Source organism: Streptopelia decaocto, assembly GCF_964273445.1.
Source record: "Streptopelia decaocto genome assembly, chromosome: 9".
NCBI classification, from domain to species: domain Eukaryota; kingdom Metazoa; phylum Chordata; class Aves; order Columbiformes; family Columbidae; genus Streptopelia; species Streptopelia decaocto.
The window spans coordinates 12,860,815-12,883,149 of record NC_138664.1 but is presented as its reverse complement, the minus strand read 5'-3'; the positions used below and the strand labels follow the sequence as shown (position 1 = coordinate 12,883,149).

The window sequence follows — 22,335 nt, the reverse complement described above, 5'->3', positions numbered from 1 at the left end:
AAACGTGATGAAAGGAAGTGTTTGTTACTGCAGCGTGTCTCTCTAAACGGAATCTTTGTGGTTTTGTCTGGTCTAAGAGTGAGATAAAAGTTAAGTGATTGAATTGTTGCCTCGGTGATCAGATAAACCCCACGAGCTTTACATTGCCCCTGTGCCCAAAATCATCCCGTTTGTTCTCTGTAGCACGTTATTCTTGCTCACGGCATCAAACATGTTTGAGCTGCTTTGGAATTTACATTACGGGTAAAGCAAAGGAACTGAGCATTAGATTACTGTTAAACTATTTAAACTTGATTTATTATTTATAAATTAGGAATTGTAGAGTTATCTTTACAATCAGCATATTTTTATTTCTTATTCAATCTCAAAATAACTTGTTTGTGGGGTTTGTAGTAAAGTTGTTTTGGTTTTTCATTGTTTAATACTGAGCTTTGTTTGGAAGCGACTGGCATTTCTCAAGAACAGTTCATAAGGCGTAAAGAAATTCTGCCAGATGAGATTCTTTACATTATTCTCATCCGGAAGGTGAACTGTGACATGGGAAAGCTGAAACCAAAGAGGAGATTCACCCCGCGTAGGGTGTCCATAAGGGAAGGAAACACCTGGGCTTGGTTAGAGTCAGACCTGTACAATTCTGTACCTGGGGCACCACTGGCAAAGCACTTCTCTGCCTCATTTTGTTGTAATATTCTTCAGTGAAAACATAGTTTTCTTTACACCTGTAATAAAATTACCATTTGGACTGAGACAGCAGTCGCATCCATTGTTTTCCCATGGTAGCTTAGGCACATTGTAACTCATTTTCCTTCAGAGCATAAAGATAAACTGTTTGCTGGGTTTAATCCAGAAACAGTCATCGTATTACTTGTTGCTAATGTGGCATGTGCAACAGAATCCTAGTTGGGTTTTGGTAAACTCATTTCCCACTGCGTTTTGAACAGGCCAACAAAACTAGACTTGCAAAGGCTTTCGGTCATTGGAATAGCCGAGTGAGCTGAACTGCACAGCCAGCGGGACAGACGAGTGAGCGAGGCCTTTGCATGCACAGAGAATGAGGCCAAGTGTGCACCCCTGGCACTAAAAACCTGCTTCCGAGAACCTAATATGTCTGATTTGGAGCTGCAGTTTTAACTGCGTTAGGAACAGGAGAAAGATAATAAAACATGCAGACAAACAGTGTGCTGAGAATGCGCAGGAAGGTGCACGTGAGGCATGAATTTGGTTGTGATTCACATGCCGTGGAAACGCTGGCAGCGAGGCAGGGTTACTGTGCCAGGAGCCCAACGGGGGGCGTGTCAGCACTGCATGGGGGACTTGGGATCTAGGTATACATATATGCACACACACATATATATATGTGTGTGCATATATATACATAGATATAGATAGAGATATAGATATGCACACACACACACATATATATATATATGTATATGTGTGTGTATATATATACACACACACACACATTTGCTGGCTGCCCAGGTGTCAGCTTATTTCCCTCTAGAGCAACATCAGGAACTCAAGGCCTTTAGGAAATCAAGCACACTATGTACCGCTTCTAAAAACTTCATTTGAAATATGAGCAGCCTTAAAAACAGCATTGTAATACAGCTCTGTAAAACCAAAAATCTGTCTGGTTTACAATTAATTTTTAAATTGGTATTACATTGATATCCCATGCAATTCCAGTTTATTCCAGGTATTTTTTAATCCAGTCCTTTTAGTCTATCCATCCATTTACTATGTATTTCTTCTGTAAAAAATTAAAAGGGAGTAGACTAATTGGAAAGGAAGAAGTTGATGGAATGTTTTGGCCTCAAGGGTTTTTTCAAGTTCTAATAAGTGAAATAGGTTAATTGCAAAGAGAGGTAACATAAAAAAGAAAATATTTCTCGCAATACTTTGTGTTCCAGCATGCAGTGGTATGGGGAGCTGTGTGCTGGAACAGCTGAAACAAAATAAAGGAATAATAAACCCCAACAAATTGGCTCCTGTGCAGAACTAATCTCTGATCTTGGGGCCTTGCAAATTCATTGAGTATTTTGGGTTCCTTTGTCAATCCAGCTGCAAAAATGGTTAGAAAGCCAGAGCATGTTGAGAAATATTTGATACATCTGAACTGAGCTTTTTGTTTAAATACAAACAACCACCTGCAGAACTAGGTTAATATCAAATCACCGTAACTAGTAATTTTACCAGTAAAAAGCTCACAAGTGAATGGGAAAAAAGGGGACAGTTCTTTAAAAGGAGTTAAGTGGATCAGAAGAGAAAATCCTGGGTAACATTTGGCGAAGTTCACTCTTCCCCTGTGCAATGTCGGTGTTGTGGTTTGTCTCATTAACAAGTATTTTACTTCAATCACAGGCATCGACTTTTCCGTGAGCATTGTGTTTGTGTACAAGGAAATTACATCAAAGATTTAAACATTCTTGGCAGAGATCTTTCAAAAACGATCATAATTGACAATTCACCGCAAGCCTTTGCTTATCAGGTAAGGATACTGCTGTCGGCAAACTCCTCAGGTACGGCAAAACCTTCCTGAGAGCAGGTGGCCAAACGCTGCAGTGGGATTTAACTTCTTGTTTAAGTTATGTGCTCAGGTTTGTGTTTAAGTTTATGAACCCAACTGTAACAAATCACACAGGTTTACTTATATTTTCTTATTGTTATGAAGATCTGATCAAGTGCAAACTGAGCGCCTTGTTACACGAGCAGACTGTGTGACCAGTCGGGTTTATTTCTCATTCTGCATTTCTGAAGAGCCCTCATGTGCACAAGCTGTGTACAGCCAGGACAGTGTCCTCGTGTGCTTTAACATCACATTTTCTCAACATACCAATGCTTTTCAGTTCAGTAGAGCTTTTAGAGTTAGTCCTGTTTCAGCTTCCGTGTGGAAATGTTTATAGTGATGAATGCAAAGGAAGGAGATATTTTGGAAATTAATACAAACTTCAGAGGAAAAGTACATATTAATAAACTCTAGCTTGGAAACATTTTTCCCAAAAATGCTATTTCACAATATTCTTAGGTAAGTTAACTGTAAATCATGTATTGATGATTTTTTAATTTTTACTTCAGCTTTCAAATGGAATTCCTATAGAAAGCTGGTTCATGGATAAAAATGACAATGAACTCCTAAAATTGATTCCATTTCTGGAGAAACTTGTAGAGCTGGTAAGTGTTTCCTTGACTTGGCTCTTCCCCAGGCCCCTGCCCAATATGTTAGTTCGCTCTTTTAAGTATTGTCATGTATTTTGAGATTTTCAGAGCTGCTGAGATGTAGACTGCTAAGTCATGTATGTCTGTTTTTGAAAAGGATACTCTGGGCAGTAATTCAAGTATGCATAAGAACTTATTTACATAGTAAAAGACAGAACATCATTATTTCTGACTGCTTTTGATCAAAAAAATGGAGAATTGTAACCTCAATTATAATGAAATTGAGAATCTGTAGGCATTTAGATTAAATAATGCCTATGGTTGGCTATGATGTGTGCCTTTGTTCTTAAAATGCACAGAAATTACTCCTAACTTCTTGTGAACGTTACATAGTTTTTTCTGTAAGGCTCTTGTAATTACATATATTCATGGCTTATATTTTGTTATATTGAAATAGTGGTGTTAGAAAATAGACCCTGTTAAAATCTGATCTATAGATGTGTTTATTCTCCTAAAACTGGCACCTTTTCTTTTCTCTCCTCCAGAATGAAGATGTCCGACCTCACATCAGAGACAGATTTCGCTTGCATGACTTGCTACCCCCAGACTAAAGCCTTTTCTCGAATTACTGAAGGGGGAGAAAATGCAGGACCCTTTTGGACTGAAACAAAACATTGCCATTACTGTTGAAATTTTGCATTTTTGTACCCCGTCTTGCTTTTCTTATCTTTGGTGCCCAAAAATAATCAAGGGTTACAGAAAGAGACTTTGTGCATCGGAGGTTGGATCCATTCAGAACAATCCAGTACAGCGCAGTAGGTAGGCTAGAACAGAACAGTCTTTAGAACTAGTGCGACTCCAATTAAATTTTTTTATGTACAGGACATCTGCAGTTTATAAAGAATTCTGTTTCTGCCACCAGCAGTTTGACCTGTAGAAACACAGGATTTTATGATATAACAGAGATTGAAAATGGACTCTTATTTTCTCTCTGTTCGGTGCTCTAAGTGGGTTTGTAGCCACTTTTCTGTTACTTTTCAGATTCTCATTTCAACAGGAATGGCCAGTAAAAGTTGTTTTCTTTTTCCTGTTCAGGTTTATAACCTTTTTACACTTTTGACCTGTATTAGATTAGAATTTCATTATGCATTCCTTTTAGTTGAGGCGCTTCATAGTTTTTCTGGAAATAGCCAAATTTTCTTAGTTTTTTTTATTAAACAGTTGGATGGCCGTTTTCCTGCTTTGTCTGCCTGCATACTGTATATTTGTTTAAAAGTATTCTCTACTTTTAGTCCACGTAAGTTTCATTTAGAAAGAAAAAAACCCTGCATTTATATTTTCTTTCTGTAATATTCTACTGTAGTTGAAATCTTTTAAAAAAAATCAAGAGACTGGCTAGGTAAGAAGACTCTGAGAATGCCTGGTAGGATATTGGGAAGCGGTGTGATGGCGTGTGCGCTGGACAGACGGGAGCTCGCGGCGGCACAGCCGATGGAGACGGATCCGTGGGCTGCGCAGGGAGCGCAGGTGGGTCCCGATTCCCTCCAGCGGCCCCGGTATGCGCGGGGTCGCGCTCTGAGCTGCTCGGCGGTGCCGGGGGACACGGCTGCACCTGGCAGGACGGCCCAGCTGCCCTCGGACTGGTTTGCTGTGGGAATGGTCTGTGAGCCGTGGTCCCGGTGCAGCTCCCGCCAGAGGCCGATATTTTTGTACTGGTGTGTACCCTCCTGTGCTGGAGGCTTTTTATGGAAAGGAGTGTTGGTAAGGGTCAGGATGCTTCGCCTCTCGACTGCATTAACGCCACAGGCTCAGAGTGGTTTTGTGTAAAAGATGTCACAGAATGGCACTTTTTCTAAAGAGAAGTTTGATATTTTGTATGCTTGTTAAGAAAGTACAGTATTGGAAATTAAAGGTGGACAACTGATAATTGAGAGGTATGTCAATTAATTTTTTATGTATATTACCTGTTTACTTGTACAATTTTATTGTACAAATTACATGCAGCTTCATTTTCAAATGAGTCCTTAAAATAAGGAAAATCTTTTTAGCAAAACATTTAATTTTTGTATTTTTGATTTTAAAAGGCATGAGTTATGTCAACTTTTTCCAGTGTATTAATGAAGATTTTAACTTTTCATCAGGTTGAGTGTTTTCTTACTATATTATCTGTTGTGTATGTAGCTAGCACATTGTGTCACTGAACTGTTTAAAAAATTAGCATGTAGAGCAAGCCTGTTTTGTGGAAAATCCTTATTCATTAAAAAAAAAAAAATCATCATGGCAGATTTTCTGCAAAAAAAGTGAAAACATTTGTAATTCAGAATACTGATTTTTTTTTGTATTTAAAGAAAGGTATTTTGCTTGCAGGAAAGAAATACTACAGATTCATTTTAATGAGAATCTTTTAAATGTATTTATCTTTAGGGCATCTGGGCATCTTTACGCTGTTTGTCTTATGTCTTTATTGAAATAAAATGTACATAACATTACCTTTATATATGCTTTTGCGCAGCGTGTGAACCCTGTAACCAGCCCCCTTCCTTCCTGTTTTTATGTTGATAAGATGGTTCTGGAAATATTTATAGATTTTGAAAATGGTCAGCTTGTATTTGAATTACAACATGGTTTGCCAACTATTTTTTAGTTGTTTGTTACAACGTAAATCTGAGATTTTTAATTAGATTAACAGTAAATCCTTATTTAATGCGGAATTCTTCCAAATTTCTCCAAGTAATTGACATAATAGAACTGCTTTAAAATTCACTAGTTTCGCAGAATGAAACGGTTTTTGTTCAGTAGTTCATCGCTTTTCTCTGCCTGTAAAGAGCAGATCACCTGTTCCAATAGTGTCCTTACACACATGGTCCTGTCTTTGGCAAAAACCATTCTCAAAGTGCTTCTTTAGTTAAGGAAACCAAAGCATACATTGCACTTTACAGCTGTATCTGTGTTGTGACGATCAGATCAGTGAGGGAAATAAAAATGTAAATGGAGGGATTTAGTTCTACATAGATGCACAGCAAAAATAACAGACACTGCTTAGTAAACATATTAAATATTAATATTTTAATGTGCTGCAAGTCTGGTATTTATCATTCTGAGCTTTCTTTGCAGAATGAGTCTACCTGCTTCAAAATGTAAGTTCCTAAAAGTGTCAAACACTCTGGCATGAACAGTCTTTGCGTGGAGCAGAGGTACAATCCATGGGGGTTTATTTTCATTTCTGAGTCTCCTGGGTGGGACTCGGCTGTTCTGACGTGAGTGGCTCAGCCTGTCACCCCTGCCAGCCGGGGAGTCCCTGCGTGCGTCACTCGAGTCTTGAATGTAGAATTGCGCAACTCCAGCAGTTCATCTTGTAGCTGTATCATTTATTCCAACTTTATGTATTTTTAGAAAACACAACATCATATTTCCAAAGTTCTTAATTATTTCATTTGTGGTCTTTTGCTCGATCGCGGTAATCACATGTTAATTTTACATGTCCATATGTATTCTGTTCTAGGTTTGAGCATTCTTGGTTCTGACAGCAAAATAACATCTTCCATACTTGTTTTGGCAATACATGTTCAATCTCTTTTTTTCTTTATATTGCTATATAGCTAGAATAGCATTCACCCTGGTATTATTGGCTTCCTTTCTGCCTTTGATTCATTTCACCTTCCATCTGTGTAGGAAAACACTTTTTTGTTACTTTTGAAATGTATCAGAAAGCCTGAATGTTTGAAGAGCTGATTAAAAATCTCCCAAACCGAGAGTGGTACCAGCAAAGGCCCGCTCAGGACACATCTCTTCTTTCTCAGCAGCGCCGAGCTGTGCGAGTGCAGTGCTGGAGAACGCAGCGCAGTTCTGGCGGGGGGGCCAGGACAGTTTGCCCCAGTTTGCTCCCGCTCACTGCTGGTCGCACAGTGTCCCCCTCCCCAGACGTGGTTCTTGTCGCCGTCAGAGCTGGAGGGCGGTGGTTGAACTGGAACAGCTGGGACGGCGTCAAGCCCTGAAGGGAGAGGGCTGAGAAGGTGGAGCGGGGGGAAATCCATCAACCGTCTGCCCTCAGCAGCACAGTAATGTGGGCCTGTGTCTGCAGCCACAGGGCTGGCTTGTTCAGTACAGAAACATGGCCAGAAACAAAAACATTGGGACTCTACGGAGTAAATACCCATATTCCTTTATTTTTCCTCCTGCTTCTGGCTTCCCTGAAGTCTTGTATTGCAGATCAGACCCTTTAGTCTTCTTTGTCTAAACCACCTTGAATGAACAGCTTATCATTAGTATATTAAAGTAGATTGTGTGATTCTCACCTTCACAATTGATATAAAAGCTAAAGCAAGCCCCTGCCTGCATTGCAGGGCATCATGGTTGCCGTCCTTCCTGGTCCCTCTTGCTGCGAGCGAGGACAGGAGCAGCGCTGAGCACGACTGAGCGTGGGGAATTAGAAAAGCTCCCCGTGCATTCCTGTCCCCTGGCTGCACTCTCATTGAGTTCCGCCTGGGAGAGCCCCTTGGCAAAGCCAACCTTTCCATGGGCAGTTAATGCCAACGCAGTACAGACAGCTACAACATAACTTCAAGGAATTCAAGAAGTCAAGGCCAGAAAGTAAACACTCACAATCTCTTGTCAATTTAAAAACACAATTCCTGCTGGTGTGATGTCAGCTCAGTTGGAGAAGTTTGTTCCAACAGGTGCCAAGTGAAACTCATCATTTTTTAATTGAAATAATGTCTTCCACAGCAAGCAGAGTGTTGGGTGACATAGCATATTTCTGGTGAAAGGCTTCTGTTGGTCAGTGCGGCAGAGACGACGGGTGGTACCTTTGATCTGCAGTCAGACCAGCTCCATGTCTCCTGCCAGTTCCATGTCTCACGCCATTAGACTTCTTAAACTCACTATCAAGGACCAATACAAGCAGAAAAGCAATCATAGACGCACAGGCTGAGGGTTAGACCGCAGTGCACAGCCAATTGTTCACGGCCCAAGAACGAGAGAAATGTCTTCATTTTCGGAAGACAAGCACCTTTTTCTGGGAGAAGTAATCCATCAAAGGTCTACCATCAGGATCTTCAGACAAAAAGATTATTTTGAGAATTGGAGTTAAAAGGGACTTTAAAATCCATTCTGTGAATAGTGTGAAGTTAACTGTGCAGGCTGACAGAACCCAGGATGGCAGTGGGGGGTGCAGTTCCCCGCTGGCCTGGACTGGGACCTTCCTCGCCAGCTTCTCCATCCCTCCCTGCGTCACCTTTGTCACCCGCTGCCTGTGCTGAGCGAGTCTGTGCTGGGAGCAGATCTGGCCAAAAATCGCCCCTGGAGCAACACGGAGTGACTGTGGCAAGGAGCGCTGCAGGTGCAGAGCCCTTACCATTGTGGTAGGTCATGGGAAGACAATTGTTATGGAAAAAATAACGGTTGCATTCCTTCAGTGTCACTGAGTGCCTGGAAGACACTAGAGGTCTGCTCTCAGAGATTTGTTGATAAATGGCTGATGAGAAGTAGCGTAGATGCATCATTTTCTTAGCTAGGAGTCATAATGATGTCAAAAATAATAAGTAAAAAAAAAATGGGTTGCGTGAGATTTTGTTTGGAAACAAGCAAGGATGGTCTGCGAAGGAGGAGCTTGTACACATTTTGTGAAGCACATCACTATTTTGGTTGTCTTGACCATTAATGTAATACCGGTTTGCTTTATTTTTTGATACTTGTAAATATGCCACTGTACTGATAGGCTGAATCTTGTAAAATACAATTGGAAGAGAACTCATGTTCTACAAACTTGTGTTTCTTCTGCAATCATTTCTAGCATATCAAATCATAAAGATTTATATTAAATATTTATGTTCTGGCTACTGTTTATGATTTTTAGCTAGTATAATCCTTCATTGAAGACTCTTTCCTGTAGAGCAGGATGTTTCTCATTCAGTTTTCAGCCTTTAAAACAGAAAGATGCGTGGCATCTGTGTTTGAAAAACTAAGGATACTGGAGACCAAACAAGAAAAAAAATAGATGTGGTTTATGTACCAAAATTGTCACAGCAGATTCTTTTGAATCTGGTTTTCAGTGTGAGGCACATTCCGTGGATCTCTGGTAAAATGACCACAGGGCCTGATCGTTTCTGTTTTGTTTCTCCTCTTAAGCAGAAAACTTCAGACATAATACTTTTACAATTAATATGCTCTTTGGCATTGCACAGTTCTTGGCCGTTTCATAATTATCTTCACAGCATACTGAGCTTGTGAAACCCCTTGGTGAGGATGGAACTTGTGCCACTATTTGATCTGTAGTTGTGTCTCTATTGTTTATATTGCCTGGTAAATGGGTAATGACAAAAAATCACAAAAATTTGGAAGTAATTTTTTTTTCTAGCTAACATGTAGTATCATAGATCATTCCACTTGTTATATGAAAGACACATGTTCTAAATTTATTCTCTTCAGACAAAAATATCTCCTCCCTTTCTCCTTAATTGCTCAGATTCTCACAGAAATCAGAGTGTTGGGAGGCGGAGGTGAAGTAAACTGGATAAAGTGAATGTTTCCAGCTTTAATTGTACTCTTGGAGGTGGCACTTACACTTCTGCTCTGTTTTATGAAAGAAAAAGAAGAATCTGCGCCAGCTGAAGGACAAGTCAGCTGCAGCAGTTCCGGCCAGCACCCGGGCCGTTTCCCGGCCTCTGCCCTTCGCTCTGCTGGAACCGCGCATTGGTATTTCCACAGGGCTGTCCAGGGGAGCGCGCTCGCCCTTCCTCCTGGAGGAGACAGGGCAGCAGCACCAGCAGGCCCAGCTCGCCCTGCCCGGGGCTGATTTCTGGAAGCTGATGCCATTTCTGTGGTGTCACCCTGTTCAAAGCACCGCCCGCTTTATTCCCCCGCAGCGGACGCCCCGACCCCCGGATCTGTGTGAGCGCTCCCCCCAGCCCCGTCCCCGGCGGGAGCTCCGGGGGCCGCTCTGGCCCGCCGGGCGCGGCTCATCTGGCCGCAGCTGCCGCGCCGCGATAGCGTCCGCGGGGAAGGGCCCTTCCCCCGGGGAGCACCGCGCCCACGGGCGCTGAGGGAGCCGGCCCTGCCGGGGTGAGGGACGCGGGGAAGCAGGGAGAACCCCCTCAGCCCGGCAGCCCCGCGCTCCCGCCATGGCGGCCGCCCGCCCCTCAAGGCGCTGGGCGGGGCTCGGCGGGCGGGGCGCGGCCCCCCGGCAATTCGCCGCCGTCCCGGCGTGCCCCGCGCGCGGCGCTGGCTGGGGCCGCTCTGGCGCGGCTGCCTCACCGTGCCTGCTGCGAGTGCCGGCGGTCGCGGCGCGGCGGGGAAGATGGCGGCGGAGGCAGCGGATTCGTGGGGTGAGTGGCGGCCGCCGCGCCCCGCCGGTGCCCACGCCCGCCCGCCCGCGCTCACCCGCTCTCCTCTCCCCCACAGACGCCGACAGCTTCGAGGTGGTGGAGCCGGTGGCGAAGCGGCTGGTGCCGGGAGTAGCCGGAGACCGCTGGGCCGGCGAGGATGAGGAGGACGACGTGAAGGTGCGGCCGGGCGGGCCCAGGCCGGGCCCTCGTGGCGGGGCCGCGGGGGGAGCGGAGCGGGGAGCGGGGCCGGGCCCGTCGCGGGCTGTGCCGTGAGGTGCCGCGTGTGCGGGGCCGCGGGCCGGGCGGGGGCGCCGGGGGGAACCTCCCGCTGGGGTCGGGCCGGCCGGATTCGGGCGGTGCGGGCGGTGACGCGCCGGCCCGGGCCGGGCCCTTGGGGCGGCGGGGGCTCCGCGGCGGCTCGCGGCGATGCGGGTGCCCCGAAAGGGCAGCGGTCGGGCCCAGCCAGGTCACAGCGCAGAGCGCAGAACGGGCCGGTCTCTGCCCCAGGGCCCCGCTCGGGGCCGGCGTTTCTGCCCGGGCTCGTTCCCGCTGCGCTGGTTCTTCCAGGGGACGGACGGACAGACAGACGCTTTTCAAGGCCGAGGAGGGGTCTTGTGTTCTCTGGGGACCCACCTGCTGTTCCCAGCTCTTGCCAGGCTGCTGGGCGCTTTCCTGCAGCTTTCTGTAGCCTCTGAGGTTCGCAGTTCTGAGTCTAATGTGCTGGGCAAGACATCAGAGTTGTGTTTAATGACAGCACTGCTGGATTCCTGCTCCTGCTGTTCACCAGAACCATCTCCTGTGTGGCACCATCTCTTTGCCAACCCTTTTTCCTACTTCTTCACGCCCCCAGGCCCCACCACCCGCAGCTGGAAAGTACAGCAACCTCACGGTGCGGTTTCAGATTTGGTGGTGCTGAGGTCACTTAAAACGTGTTCATTTAAGGCACTGCTTGGACCAGGTTTTTACTGTGCTCCAGAGAGTGATGTCTGCATGGAATCAGTACAAAAATGTGTGGATGTTCATTTCTGATGCTGATGAAAGCAGACCTGCCATAAAAGCTGGTGTTCTCCTGCTTACTTCCAGCTGTCCAGTAGTGAGCCAGGGTGACTAACTGGTGGGTGCCACAGAAATGTAAGGAATGGAAATAGGTGGACTGAAAAAGTCCTTTTTGTTTCAAAACAAGCTGCTGAGATATTGTAACAGACAATCTCGGGAGGTGACCTGGTGGCTGCAGGGTGGTCACCATGTGAAGCTTTCTGGAGTGGAGTGTTGTGGCTCACGTGGTGAGCATTCATTTAAGCCACTGACTGTGTTACCAGAACCTCTGAAAAACACCAACACAGTTGTCATTGGAGCTTAGGGTGGGTATTCTTTTTATTAAAAAAAAGTAGTTAATATTTTTTTTTTTAAAAAGTTAACAAATTCATGTAAGTTACAGACTGTCCATTTTCCCTCTTAATAACACCCCCACCCTGTAGTTATCACAGGTGTCACATTACAGCAGGCAAAGTAACTACAAGTATCTCTGTGTACAGTAGCTACAGTCATTTGTCAAGAGTGTGGTTAGCATGTAACTATATGTGCATATATATAATTTGTATATGTGTATATGAGGCTTGCTTTTCCTTCTGCCTTTGGAAGTGAGAAACTCTTCTGCTACCATAGAATGTGTCCAGGAGTCTTATTCTCTGAGGACACCTGTGCTTTGTGTGGCTGTTTGAATAAAGGAAAAGTTTTTGCACCTGTAGTAAGAATCCAGCCACTTAACTCTCTGAGGGATTGTGGTTGTAGCACTGGAGTTGCGTCTAGAGAGGAGGACCGGGCCAGCAAAGAAAGCTGGTGTATTCTACTCTGATTTGCTCTTTGTATGTAAAGACTGAAAGTGACAGGACTGAGCTTGGTGGTTGCTTTGGCTCCAAATACCTGGTTTGCACGGGTCTACCCTGGGCACAAAAATGTGATAAAAATGACCTGGTCTAAAATAGAAGCACAAAGTGTTTTCTGACCATGAGTTTGTCTCCAGGTTGATATTTCACACTTCGTAATGTGGTTTGTATATCCAGATCCTGTGGTTTATTTTGGAAGATTTTTTTAGTAATGAACTTAAAATAACTGTTAAGTTCAGGAAACTTTTCCTTACCTGGGTTTAAAATTAGTGTCTTCATCAGTAACAAAACTTCTCTGCAGTGTCCCCCAGCAGACGGGCCTCCTGCCAAGGCGTTTGCATCCTTTTACTTTTGGGCAATTCTGTGCTTAACAAAGCTAAAGCTGAGCGGTGTGCGTGTTGTCGCGCAGGCGACAGCCTTGGCCTGGCACTGGCCTTTGGCGGGGAGGGAGAGATCCAGGTTTAGCTGGAACCCCAGTGCTGGAGACCTGTTGCTTTCCAGTCACATATTCTGGTTTTGGGGCAATAATGTGCATTGTCATATGGAGCACATGAAACAATAAGAGAGTTGCTCTCTTTAAGGGCTTATGTATGTGAAATGAAAGATGTTTTCAATAGCCTTATTTTAGGAAAGTGTGCATAGATGAGTATTGTGAAAGTACTTCAAAGTTCTAAGTTACTTTAGTGGATGTTTTGGAACAAAGATGACCTCTTTGATTTACTTAGCGCAAAGAGCACTAAAGCATTTTTTTTTCCTCCAAGAGAGTGGTAAAAAACACTCTTGGAGAAGGGTGAGCGGGTGTTCAGCACCCTGGGGCCCCCGCGTGTCTGCAGTGAGTTCTCGGCCGTGGCATCTCCCACGCTGCTGGGCCAGGAGCGTTTCCTGTGGTGACACCGAGCTGGCGGTTCCCGTCCCCGGTCCCAGTGGTGTTTGGCTGGTGGGGCTGCGGGTCAGCTCCCGGCAGCCGACCGTCCCTTTGGTTACAGTTGAGATCGGGGTTACAGCGTTGGTGGACGAGGGAGGAGACAGTGACCTCATCTACCTGGGCTTGTGCAAAGCATCTGACACTGTCCCTCATGACATCCGTGGCTTTCAGTTGGAGAGACGTGGATTTGACAGGTGGACACTCAGTGGATGTGGAAGTGGCTGCTGGTCACACTCAGAGTTGGGGTCAATGGCTCGATGTCCCAGTGGAGACCAGTGGTGTCCCCAGGCGCCAGCACTGGGACCGGTGCTGTTTAACGTATTTGTCAGTGACACGGACAGTGGGATCAAGTGCCCCCGCAGCACATCTGCCCACAGCGCCCAGCTGAGCGGTGTGGCCGACACGCTGGAGGGAACGGAACATCCAGGGGCACCTGCCCGGCTGGAGAGGTGGGACCGTGCGAACCTCATGGTGTTCAACAAGGCCAAGTCCAAGGTCCTGCACCTGGGTGAGGGCAACCCCAAGCACAAACACAGGCTGGGCAGAGAATGGGTTGAGAGTAGCCCTGAGGAGAAGGACTTGGGGGTGTTGGTTGAGGAGAAGCTCAACACAACCCAGTAATGTGCACTTACAGCCCAGAAACCACCCATGTCCTTGGGCTGTCACCAGCAGCGTGAGCAGCAGGTTGGGATGTGGATTCTGCTCCTCTGCTCCATTCTGGTGAGAACCCCCTGCAGTGCTGGTCCAGCTCTGGGGCCCCCAACATCAGAGGGACAAGGGCCTGCTAGAGCAGCTCTGCTATGGGACAGGCTGGGAGTTGGGGTGCTCAGCCTGGAGAAGGATCTGGGGAGACCTAAGAGCAGCTGCCAGTGCCTGAAGGGACCTGCAGTAAAGCTGGGGAGGGACTTTTCACAAGGGCAGGTAGTGACAGGACAAGGGGTGATGGCTTTAAACCAAAAGAGGGGAGATTTAGATTAGATTGAAGGAAGAAATTGTTGCCTCTGAGGGTGGTGAGAGCCTGGCCCAGGTCACCCAGAGAGGTGGTGGATGAACCATCCCTGGAGACATCCCAGGCCAGGCTGGACGGGGCTCTGAGCAACCTGAGCTGGTGAAGATGTCCCTGCTCATGGCAGGGGTGGCACTGGGGGAGCTGGGAAGGTCCCTCAAACCCAAACCATCCTGTGACATCAGTACGTTTGGGAGACGTTACCGAGGGCAGGGGCTCCCAACATGATGACAGACATTCCGTCCCCACTGGCCATGCAGCTGTTCCCTTCCGTCCCCGAGCCCCTCAGTGTCACAGACAGGCTGCCCCCCTGCTGGGTCTCTGCACCCTGAAATGTGTCATTCTGAAATCTGTGGTGAAGGACAGGGCAGGGGATGAGGCAGCAAGCTATATAGAGCAATCATGACAAGAGCTATTTAAGAAGTGGGTGTAACAAACTCTTAATTAGATAGGAGCTAAAATAATGCTGCTCCAAATTCAAGTCAGCCTCTTGGAATGTGGAAGGGAAGCTGAATCCCGTACAAGTGCCAATTAACTCGAGTCAGCTGGTAGATGAGCTCGGGTGTCTTCCTTGCTTGGATCAGTGTGTCGCAGTGAAATACTGAGCGTTTCCGCCGATGTCTCTTACCTTGCCGTGCCAGTAGCAACCCTTAGGGATTAATAAATAGCGTGTGTGACTTCCTGCATTACTGTTGTGAGGTGGAAATAAAAAAAATCGGGATTTATGGTTTTCAAGCTTACCTATAATGATGTATTGACAGTAAGTGTGATTTTTGTGTAAAGGAGGTCTTGGCAAATGTACTCTCTTAAGCTTGCAACTTGAGTCGAAACAGGTAACGAAAATGAGATTCCTGTGAGATTCTTTAACCGGTGGTGTGTACACACTGGGTCCCACATGATGCAACTTCAGTTTGAGAGTGTGGATTTGCAAGCATATGCCATCCGCTTGGATTTGCAGCGGCACTAGGACAAGGACAGGTCTTGCCAAAACGCAGGGAGGTGTCAGGAAGAAGCTGCCGAGTCGCCGCTGGCCGAGCCTGCAGGTGACAGCAGCGGGTCAGTGCTGTAGAGAACGTGTTTCCTCGGGGTCTGGTTGAGAAGGTGCAAACTGGAGGCAGAGTCACTGCGAACACCATGGCTGAGGCTGAACGTGCCTTGCACTGGAGAACATGGTGGCTGCTGGAGAACATCTGGGTGATGTGTTTGTGGGAAGAGTCTTTTGAGAGCTCCTTTGGCTCTTAGAAAGCTGCTGGTCAGAGCCGCGCTCTGGTGGCTGCTGTGTCCACATGTCCTGTCCCACGTGCAGCCCCAGGAGCAGAGTCCCAGCCCCGGGACAGGGACACGCCGGTGGCGCTGGGAGGGAACAGGGCTGCGGTGGTGACAGCATGTTGGGGTTTCAGGTGGTTTCAGCCGAGCTGTGGATTTCCAGCAGTGGCTGCACCACCTGCCTGCACCCCCTGGCATTCCAGCATCTGGTACTGTGTAATCAAAGGAATTGTTACCAACTCAGTTTTACTGTGGGCATTGATTTGACTGTTCGTGATTTTGCTTTTGTAACTATGCTGACGTGAGCGTTGTGATGCTACAGGCTGCCTTTTTCATGGTCAGAACTGGCCCTGGAACACCTGGGGTCAGCTCCCCAGAGCCAGTCCCCGTACAGCTCTTGCCTCTTCCTACCCCAGGACAGAACAGTCGTGGGTCTGTGAGCACTTAGAGAGCTTACGTGTGAGATGCTTTTCTTGTTACTTGAACAAGTAGAAAATATGTGTGAAAGAATCTTAATTAAAACTTATTTTGCAGGATAACTGGGATGATGAGGAGGAAGAGGAAGAAGTAAAGGAGACAGAGATAAAACAAGGTAAGACTTAAACATGTGGCTCTGTTTGCAGCATCAGAACAGACTCTGTCTGTCTTGAGTATATCTGAAGAATCAAAACCTCTTAATGGGGTTGGGTTTTTTTGACAAAGCATGTTGGGATTCCAGTAACTGGGCTCTGTGCCTTTCACTCTGATTGGTGTTTCAGCAGTAAAATGAGTAGACTTCTCAAGTGCTGTGGTGTTCAATGTTTTACAGAACCAAAGGTTTCAGAAAAAAAGAAAATAGCAGAAAAAATTAAAGAAAAAGAAAAGCTACAGAAGAAGAAGCAAGAGGAGCTTAAAAAAAGGGTAACTCCTTATTTCTTCCAGGTCTCATGAAATTTAGAGGGCAGGATTTTTTTATTTTGAGGTTGAACAAGAACTGTAAAGATCTTGACTAGTCTGATAAAACAAACTTAAGCCTTATACTTAATAACATCTGGGGGATGTCAGCTTTAATTTTCTGTAATTTACACCAGTTATTGGCATAATGTTTATCTCTGTTTCTTTTGTAAGTGCTACATGATAAAACATGGAGGTGTGAAACTGAAAGCTAGGCTGTTTCTTCCCGCTTCTTGTAAAATGAGCGATTTATTGTGTGGCATTGTGGTACTTCATGGGCTGGTTCTTGGGTTTGTACGTGCTTGGGGTTTATTGACTCAGGCAGAAGCGACTCAGGTGGCACTGGAAAAAAATGGATTTTTTTAATCCTACCTCTGCTCAAGGGTAAGAAATATAACATTCTCTCTATATGCCTTTTTAAATTCAGTTAGATGCACCAGAGGAACATAAAGAACTTACACCAGAAGAACAGTTAGCAGACAAACTACGACTAAAGAAATTACAAGAGGAGTCAGACCTTGAGTTAGCAAAAGAAACTTTTGGTAAGTGCAAGTGCACAAAAGAGCTGGATCCTCTAAATAAAACTGTGTTATGTCAAGATACCCTCCAAAAAGAGCTGAGCAGGATTTGGTGTCGGAGCAGGTGCAGGTTGCGTTAGTGAGAATAAAGAGGGTTTAAATTCAAACTACCGGAGGCATGTGTGGGTGCGAAGGACTAGTTGCAAGAACCACAAAAACATCTTTAGAGTAGAAGGTGCTTTTTCTTAACAGTCCTGGTAGGATGTTACAGGAAAAAGAGGTGACTACATTTTCCAACATATTGGTACTTCTGGTAAAAAGATGAGTGTTTAAAAAGAAAAAAAACCCTTAAAAGGTGCTGGATGTAACGAGGCTCTGGCTGAGCACGACTCAGCACAGCTCACACACGCTGACGTGGGGCAGTCTGAGCAATGGGCTGGATGTCGAGCGAGCCAGTTGGGTCAGTGGATGAGCTGGTGTTCCGGCCTAGGCCTGGAGCAGATCAGTCTGGTTTTGTGCTTTGGTGGAACCAGCAGAGATACTGATTCATAGCAGCGTGCTTCAAACATGAAAGCGTGTTTCCTTGATTATAGTGGATTATACAGGTTATTACTCAGGGAAAATTCTGCTCTGTCAGGCTTCTGAAGGAGGACAGGGCCTGGGGGGAATTGAACATAGTTGTGAAGAACCAACTCAACTTTGCACTTAGGAGCTCAAACAGGAATTATTTAAGAGGAAAGGAGCTTCATGTAGGACACGCTGCAGCAAACGGGAATGGCTCTTCCAATTCCTGAGTTTTGCAGGAAAACCTCTTTCTGCACAGGTCAGGAGCTGGGGCTGTTGCCTTTCGTGTGGCAGGAGCTGGTGTGAGCAAACCCGGGCTGGGTCTGGGAAAGCCGGGGTGAGGGGGGAGCTGGTGCCAGCAGTTGCTGCTGTGTCTGGGTGGTCTCTTAACACTCACAGCTCTTTTTCTGCAATTCCTCTGTCTTTCTGTGCAGGTATAAATAACACTTGTGGAATAGATGCCATGAATCCCTCTTCAAAAGACGACTTTACGGAATTTGGCAAACTACTAAAAGAGAAAATCACACAATATGAAAAATCATTACATTACGCCAGTTTTTTGGAAGCGTTAGTTCGAGACGTATGTATTTCATGTAAGTTAAACCAAAGACATCCTAGAATATGCTGCTACCAACAGTGCAGTGGAGTTGAAGTTGGAAACATGCTGGTGCAGCGAACATTAAATCAAGCTGTGGTTTGCACTGTGTAGTTTACACTAAATGAGGGACTAATCTGTTGCCCTGAGCAGCATCCAGTTCCATCCCCACAAACTTTCTTACAGGCTGTGTGCTGGTCCAAGAGTTTCTGCATGTCAGTTAAAGACGTGTGTGTCTTGGAGTTAAAGGCAGTCATCCTCAAAAGTGGGAATTTTTATGCTGATCTAAATCTTGCATGTTTTTCTTGAAGCCATTTAAAAAATAATAATAATAATATTTAAAAAGTTCTCTGAGCCAGATAACTTGAGTAGCTCATTTGGAGGGAAACTGTTATAAAATTCAGTTCATGTAACTCCAGGACTGCAAAATTAATTGTTCTGGAATTCAACATATAATGATACAGAGACACAAGAACTCAAACTCTTTTTTTCCCACTGCTCTGGTTGGCTGAAGTACTTTTGATATCTTTTACTGGCTTTCAGTGTATCCATATTTTACTGTTCAAATGCCTCCTCATTAAGACTTCTGTGTTCAGTAACTCTTAATTTACAAGTTTTACCTTCTACAACATTCAAGCTGCTTACAAGGAACCATGGGAAATAGTAATTGTGAATTACCCAGTCTGTGTTCTGATTATTTCAATCAAGTACTTGCCTATACTTAATGCTTATTTCTAGTTTTTAGAGAATGTTGATGTGAGATTATTTAACTGTCTTCTAAGAACCACATTGCTGAGGAATATTTTTTTTTCTTCCCTGATGCAGTGGAAGTTGATGATCTGAAAAAGATCACGAATACTTTGACAGTACTATGCAGTGAAAAACAAAAACAAGAAAAGGTAAGAACTGTGTGTATTTCTGCAGCGAAGGGGCTTATGTGGCAAAGTGCAATTTTTATACTCTTCTCTCCTGGCTTTTCATGTAAATCAGTTTGGTCAACCACTGAAAGCTGCACCTACACAATCCACTGAAAAAAAACTTTACTGTGAAATGTTTTGTAAGTTTGTCTAAAACTCTCATTTTTTTGCAAGGAAGACGCTCAGCCACACTGGGGATAAAATCAGTTGGTAATGTCACAGAACTCAACACCAGACTTGCATTTGCTTAGTTTTGCTTTTTCAGAGTCTATGTAGAACAGGATGAAAGGCAACAGATAATAAATCATAGAATAGTTTGGGCAAGTGTGTGATGCAGGAGCTGGGGGACACCTGGAAATGTCACAGCTTTACCTGAGCAGGTCACGTTGTGGGAGGAAACGAGGGGTAGAAATGGTGGCAAAGGCACCTGCACACGAATGCTCACCCCTCAGAGACATGGTGTTACTGTAGAGTCAGGACAAATGAGTATGGATTTTAAAGTAAACATGCTCTTCCTCTTTAAGCAGAATAAAGCCAAAAAGAAGAAAAAAGGTGTTGTGCCTGGTGGTGGTTTAAAGGCTACTATGAAAGATGACCTGGCTGATTACGGAGGATACGATGGAGAATACGTACAAGACTTTGAAGACTTCATGTGACATTAATCTCCCCTTCTGTTGTCTTTCTGTTGCCCACAATCCCTTAAACATGTAGCACAACTTTTCTTCCTTTAAATTCTGCCAAATGCTACAATCAGAACTGCAGTATCTCTGTGCTGGTGGTTGAGCTCTGGACAGGTCCATGCTCATGCACTGGGCACCCGGGGGGGTTACAATGAGGACACTTAAAACCTCTGCAAATTGGAGTTCAACCCCCCAATATTCTGATAATGGTAACTGTTGCTATTTTATAGTAACAGCAAGTAAATTGGAAATTAATTCCAACAGACAAAAAGTATTATAACCAGCACAGCTCAGCGATACGGCCTTAACTGTACCTCCAGGGTGACTTGTTTGGTGACAGCAGCAGTTTGCAGCAAGGCGTGGTGTGCACTTAGTATTACAATTGCTTTGTCTTGAGTTAGAGCTTGAGGTTTTCAGTATATTGTGCAGGGAACTGCCGACTTCAGCGGGAGGACACGCAGCAGCCGAGAGCCCCACTGCTTCAGGGCCTGACGTGCAAACACCAGGTGGGTCAGGGCACGGAGAGATGCTTTGAAAAACACAACTTGTGTCTTGAGTATGAAGTTTAGTTTCCATTCATCTAAATTTCTACTAATGCAGCTGTATGGGTTGGGTATTCTTTAACAGTTAATTGCCTGGTTTAAGTGTAAGAAAACAAAACTTCCTTTTGGTCTTTTATGGGTTGTGGGAGATCTTTCACAACTCAGCCATTTTCCTTCATTTTAAAACAAAAACTTGCTTAGCAAACTGCAGCAGTTACAGTTGGGCAAATTGTTATGTTAACAACTATGACATCTGCAATGTTTTATAAAGCAACTAATTTAATAAAAATCACTATTGAGGACTTCACTGTGGCTGCCTTGGGACCAGTTCTTTTGAGGAACTTCATCTTTTACTGGAACTGCTGCACTCAGCGGCTCATACGTACCTTGGTGTATTTGAGGGTGGCTCTTACCAGGTATTGTGTTCCAGTCCTGCAGGTACAGCTTGCGCTTTTCTCAGGTGTTTGTTCCCAACACAGCCGGGATCCACGTGTACTGCCTTCCCCATTGGAAATGGTCCCAAATTGTTCCAGGCTCAGGGACAGTCATTCTCAGCACAGCTCCAAGCTCTCCTTTCATGCCATGACCTTGACAGTTCCTGTTAAGGCTTGCTAGCTAGGAGTTAACTTGGTCTAATCACAGCCAGCCTAGTTCATTTGGTCTTAGGAGACTGACTAGAACTGGACTTTCATATCCCTGCATGAATGTTTTATTTATCAAAGGAGCTGTGACTTGTCCTGTGTCTACCTGTGTACAACTTCCAGAGCAGCCACTGCACATTTAAGATACTGTGCAAGTAAATGTTTGTTCTATGGAGCGGTTGCTTGCATGAAAGCATTCAGCAACCCAAAGGAGACTAAGGTATAAATCCAAGTTAGCATCTCTTTGCTGATTAACTTGGTTGCTATGGCAACTGTATTTCTGCTAGGATAATGTCTAGTACGATATCATTTAATTGCACTTACAAGCTCTGTTGTGTCAGCTCTGGCTGAGCACACACAATCCCAACTGCAGGGGATTCTGCCTGAAGCAGCATCCAAGTCTTGTCCCCTCTGCAGTTAAATCAGACCCACTCTCGTAAACTTGCTCCATACCAACTGTCTGCCCCGTCGGACTGGCTGAGCATAGAAAGGGCTTCAAATTTAATAATGGTTACTCCAAGGCAGCAGCAAAGGTAAGTACTTGCTGTTCAGAGTTGTGCAAGACTTATTTCACTTTATCACTAAGTTAGAAAACAAAACCAGGCAAATCAGACTAGAATCAAGGGCCGGATCATCCTAGTGAGTCTCTAACACTTTCAAAGGAGTTTACTGATTGTCCTAATTTCATTGTCAAGCTCCTGGATGTTCTGCACATTCTCTTTCAGCCTTTTGTCAGCTTAGTTACAATTTCCATGGTGATCCATCACCCACACGCCTGAGTTCAAGTCTCTATTTGCTGGTTACTCAAGTATTTTGTAAAGAGATTTATTATACAAAACACGATTTTAGGTTAATACAGCCTCAGAATTTTAAATATTTACAATGACCACCAGCTTCCTGGAGGAACTTTTACATAGCAGCATATTATTGTAAGCAGGTAATTAATAAAAATATCTGTTAAAGAACCAGTACTACCTATGCAAGGAGCTGTGGCACCGGTACCTGTGGAGCCAGGTGCTGGACTCTAGTTGGACAACATGTCATTAAGGCAGCAGCCGGTCTGTGTGTCCTTCAGCAGCGTGTTCACCACATCGTAGAACTTGTGATCGTAAGCCAGTCTGTAGTATGTGTAGATATCTTCACAGTACGTGAGCAGTTTCTTCAGATTTTTCAGAGCAGCATCAGTTGGCAGGTGGTGTTTAACTCTGAAAATAATTGTCCATATAATTGAAATAGACTTTACAAACAATGACTGTAAGACTAGCTTGCTATAGAACTATAAGAAATATATTACTTAAAAAGAGGTTTTGTTCAACATGTTTGTTGGATTGTCTTGGTTGTTTACTTTGCACTAATTCATTTTTTAAAATAAGATTTGATC

General features: G+C 44.9%; 3 protein-coding genes and 1 long non-coding RNA gene across 7 annotated transcripts in view; 2 read left to right on the top strand and 2 right to left on the bottom strand.

Annotated features, from left to right (window-relative positions):
• CTDSPL2 (CTD small phosphatase like 2) overlaps positions 1-5,654 on the top strand; it is a 38,710-nt gene extending 33,056 nt beyond the window's left edge. For all 3 annotated transcript variants that reach the window (XM_082061458.1, XM_082061459.1, XM_082061460.1), the window contains 3 exons: positions 2,365-2,491; positions 3,079-3,174; positions 3,705-5,654. In XM_082061458.1, coding sequence (XP_081917584.1) covers positions 2,365-2,491; positions 3,079-3,174; positions 3,705-3,770 — 289 coding nt within the window. In that variant the 3' untranslated portion in view covers positions 3,771-5,654. The remainder of the gene's footprint in view (positions 1-2,364; positions 2,492-3,078; positions 3,175-3,704) is intronic.
• Positions 5,655-9,678: 4,024 nt separating this feature from the next.
• Positions 9,679-10,660, bottom strand: LOC309443794. Its single transcript, XR_014184860.1, has 2 exons — positions 10,537-10,660; positions 9,679-9,987 (listed from the first exon to the last, which is right to left on the bottom strand). It is a non-coding gene; the product is annotated as an uncharacterized lncRNA (long non-coding RNA).
• On the top strand, positions 10,325-20,620 carry EIF3J (eukaryotic translation initiation factor 3 subunit J). Of its 2 annotated transcripts, none has more exons than XM_082061057.1 (8): positions 10,325-10,481; positions 10,558-10,658; positions 16,099-16,156; positions 16,373-16,464; positions 16,925-17,039; positions 18,014-18,172; positions 19,000-19,073; positions 19,619-20,620. In XM_082061057.1, the coding sequence occupies exons 1-8, from the start codon at positions 10,454-10,456 to the stop codon at positions 19,745-19,747; spliced, it is 756 nt and encodes a 251-aa protein (XP_081917183.1). In that variant the 5' UTR covers positions 10,325-10,453; the 3' UTR covers positions 19,748-20,620. The 2 variants fall into 2 exon arrangements, with proteins under 2 accessions (XP_081917183.1, XP_081917182.1); XM_082061056.1 differs by having other exon boundaries at positions 19,616-20,620.
• The window catches only part of SPG11 (SPG11 vesicle trafficking associated, spatacsin), a 29,733-nt gene continuing 27,268 nt past the window's right edge, over positions 19,871-22,335 (bottom strand). The window contains exon 34 of the mRNA XM_082061055.1: positions 19,871-22,159. Coding sequence (XP_081917181.1) covers positions 21,979-22,159 — 181 coding nt within the window. The 3' untranslated portion in view covers positions 19,871-21,978. The remainder of the gene's footprint in view (positions 22,160-22,335) is intronic.

Excerpts from the sequence above, each read along its gene's own strand:
- EIF3J (XM_082061056.1), top strand. The coding sequence starts at position 10,454 with ATGGCGGCGGAGGCAGCGGATTCGTGGG. Across the intron at positions 16,157-16,372 it reads GGAGACAGAGATAAAACAAG|AACCAAAGGTTTCAGAAAAA; the intron begins GTAAGACTTAAA and ends AATGTTTTACAG. Across the intron at positions 19,074-19,615 it reads AAAAACAAAAACAAGAAAAG|CAGAATAAAGCCAAAAAGAA; the intron begins GTAAGAACTGTG and ends TTCCTCTTTAAG.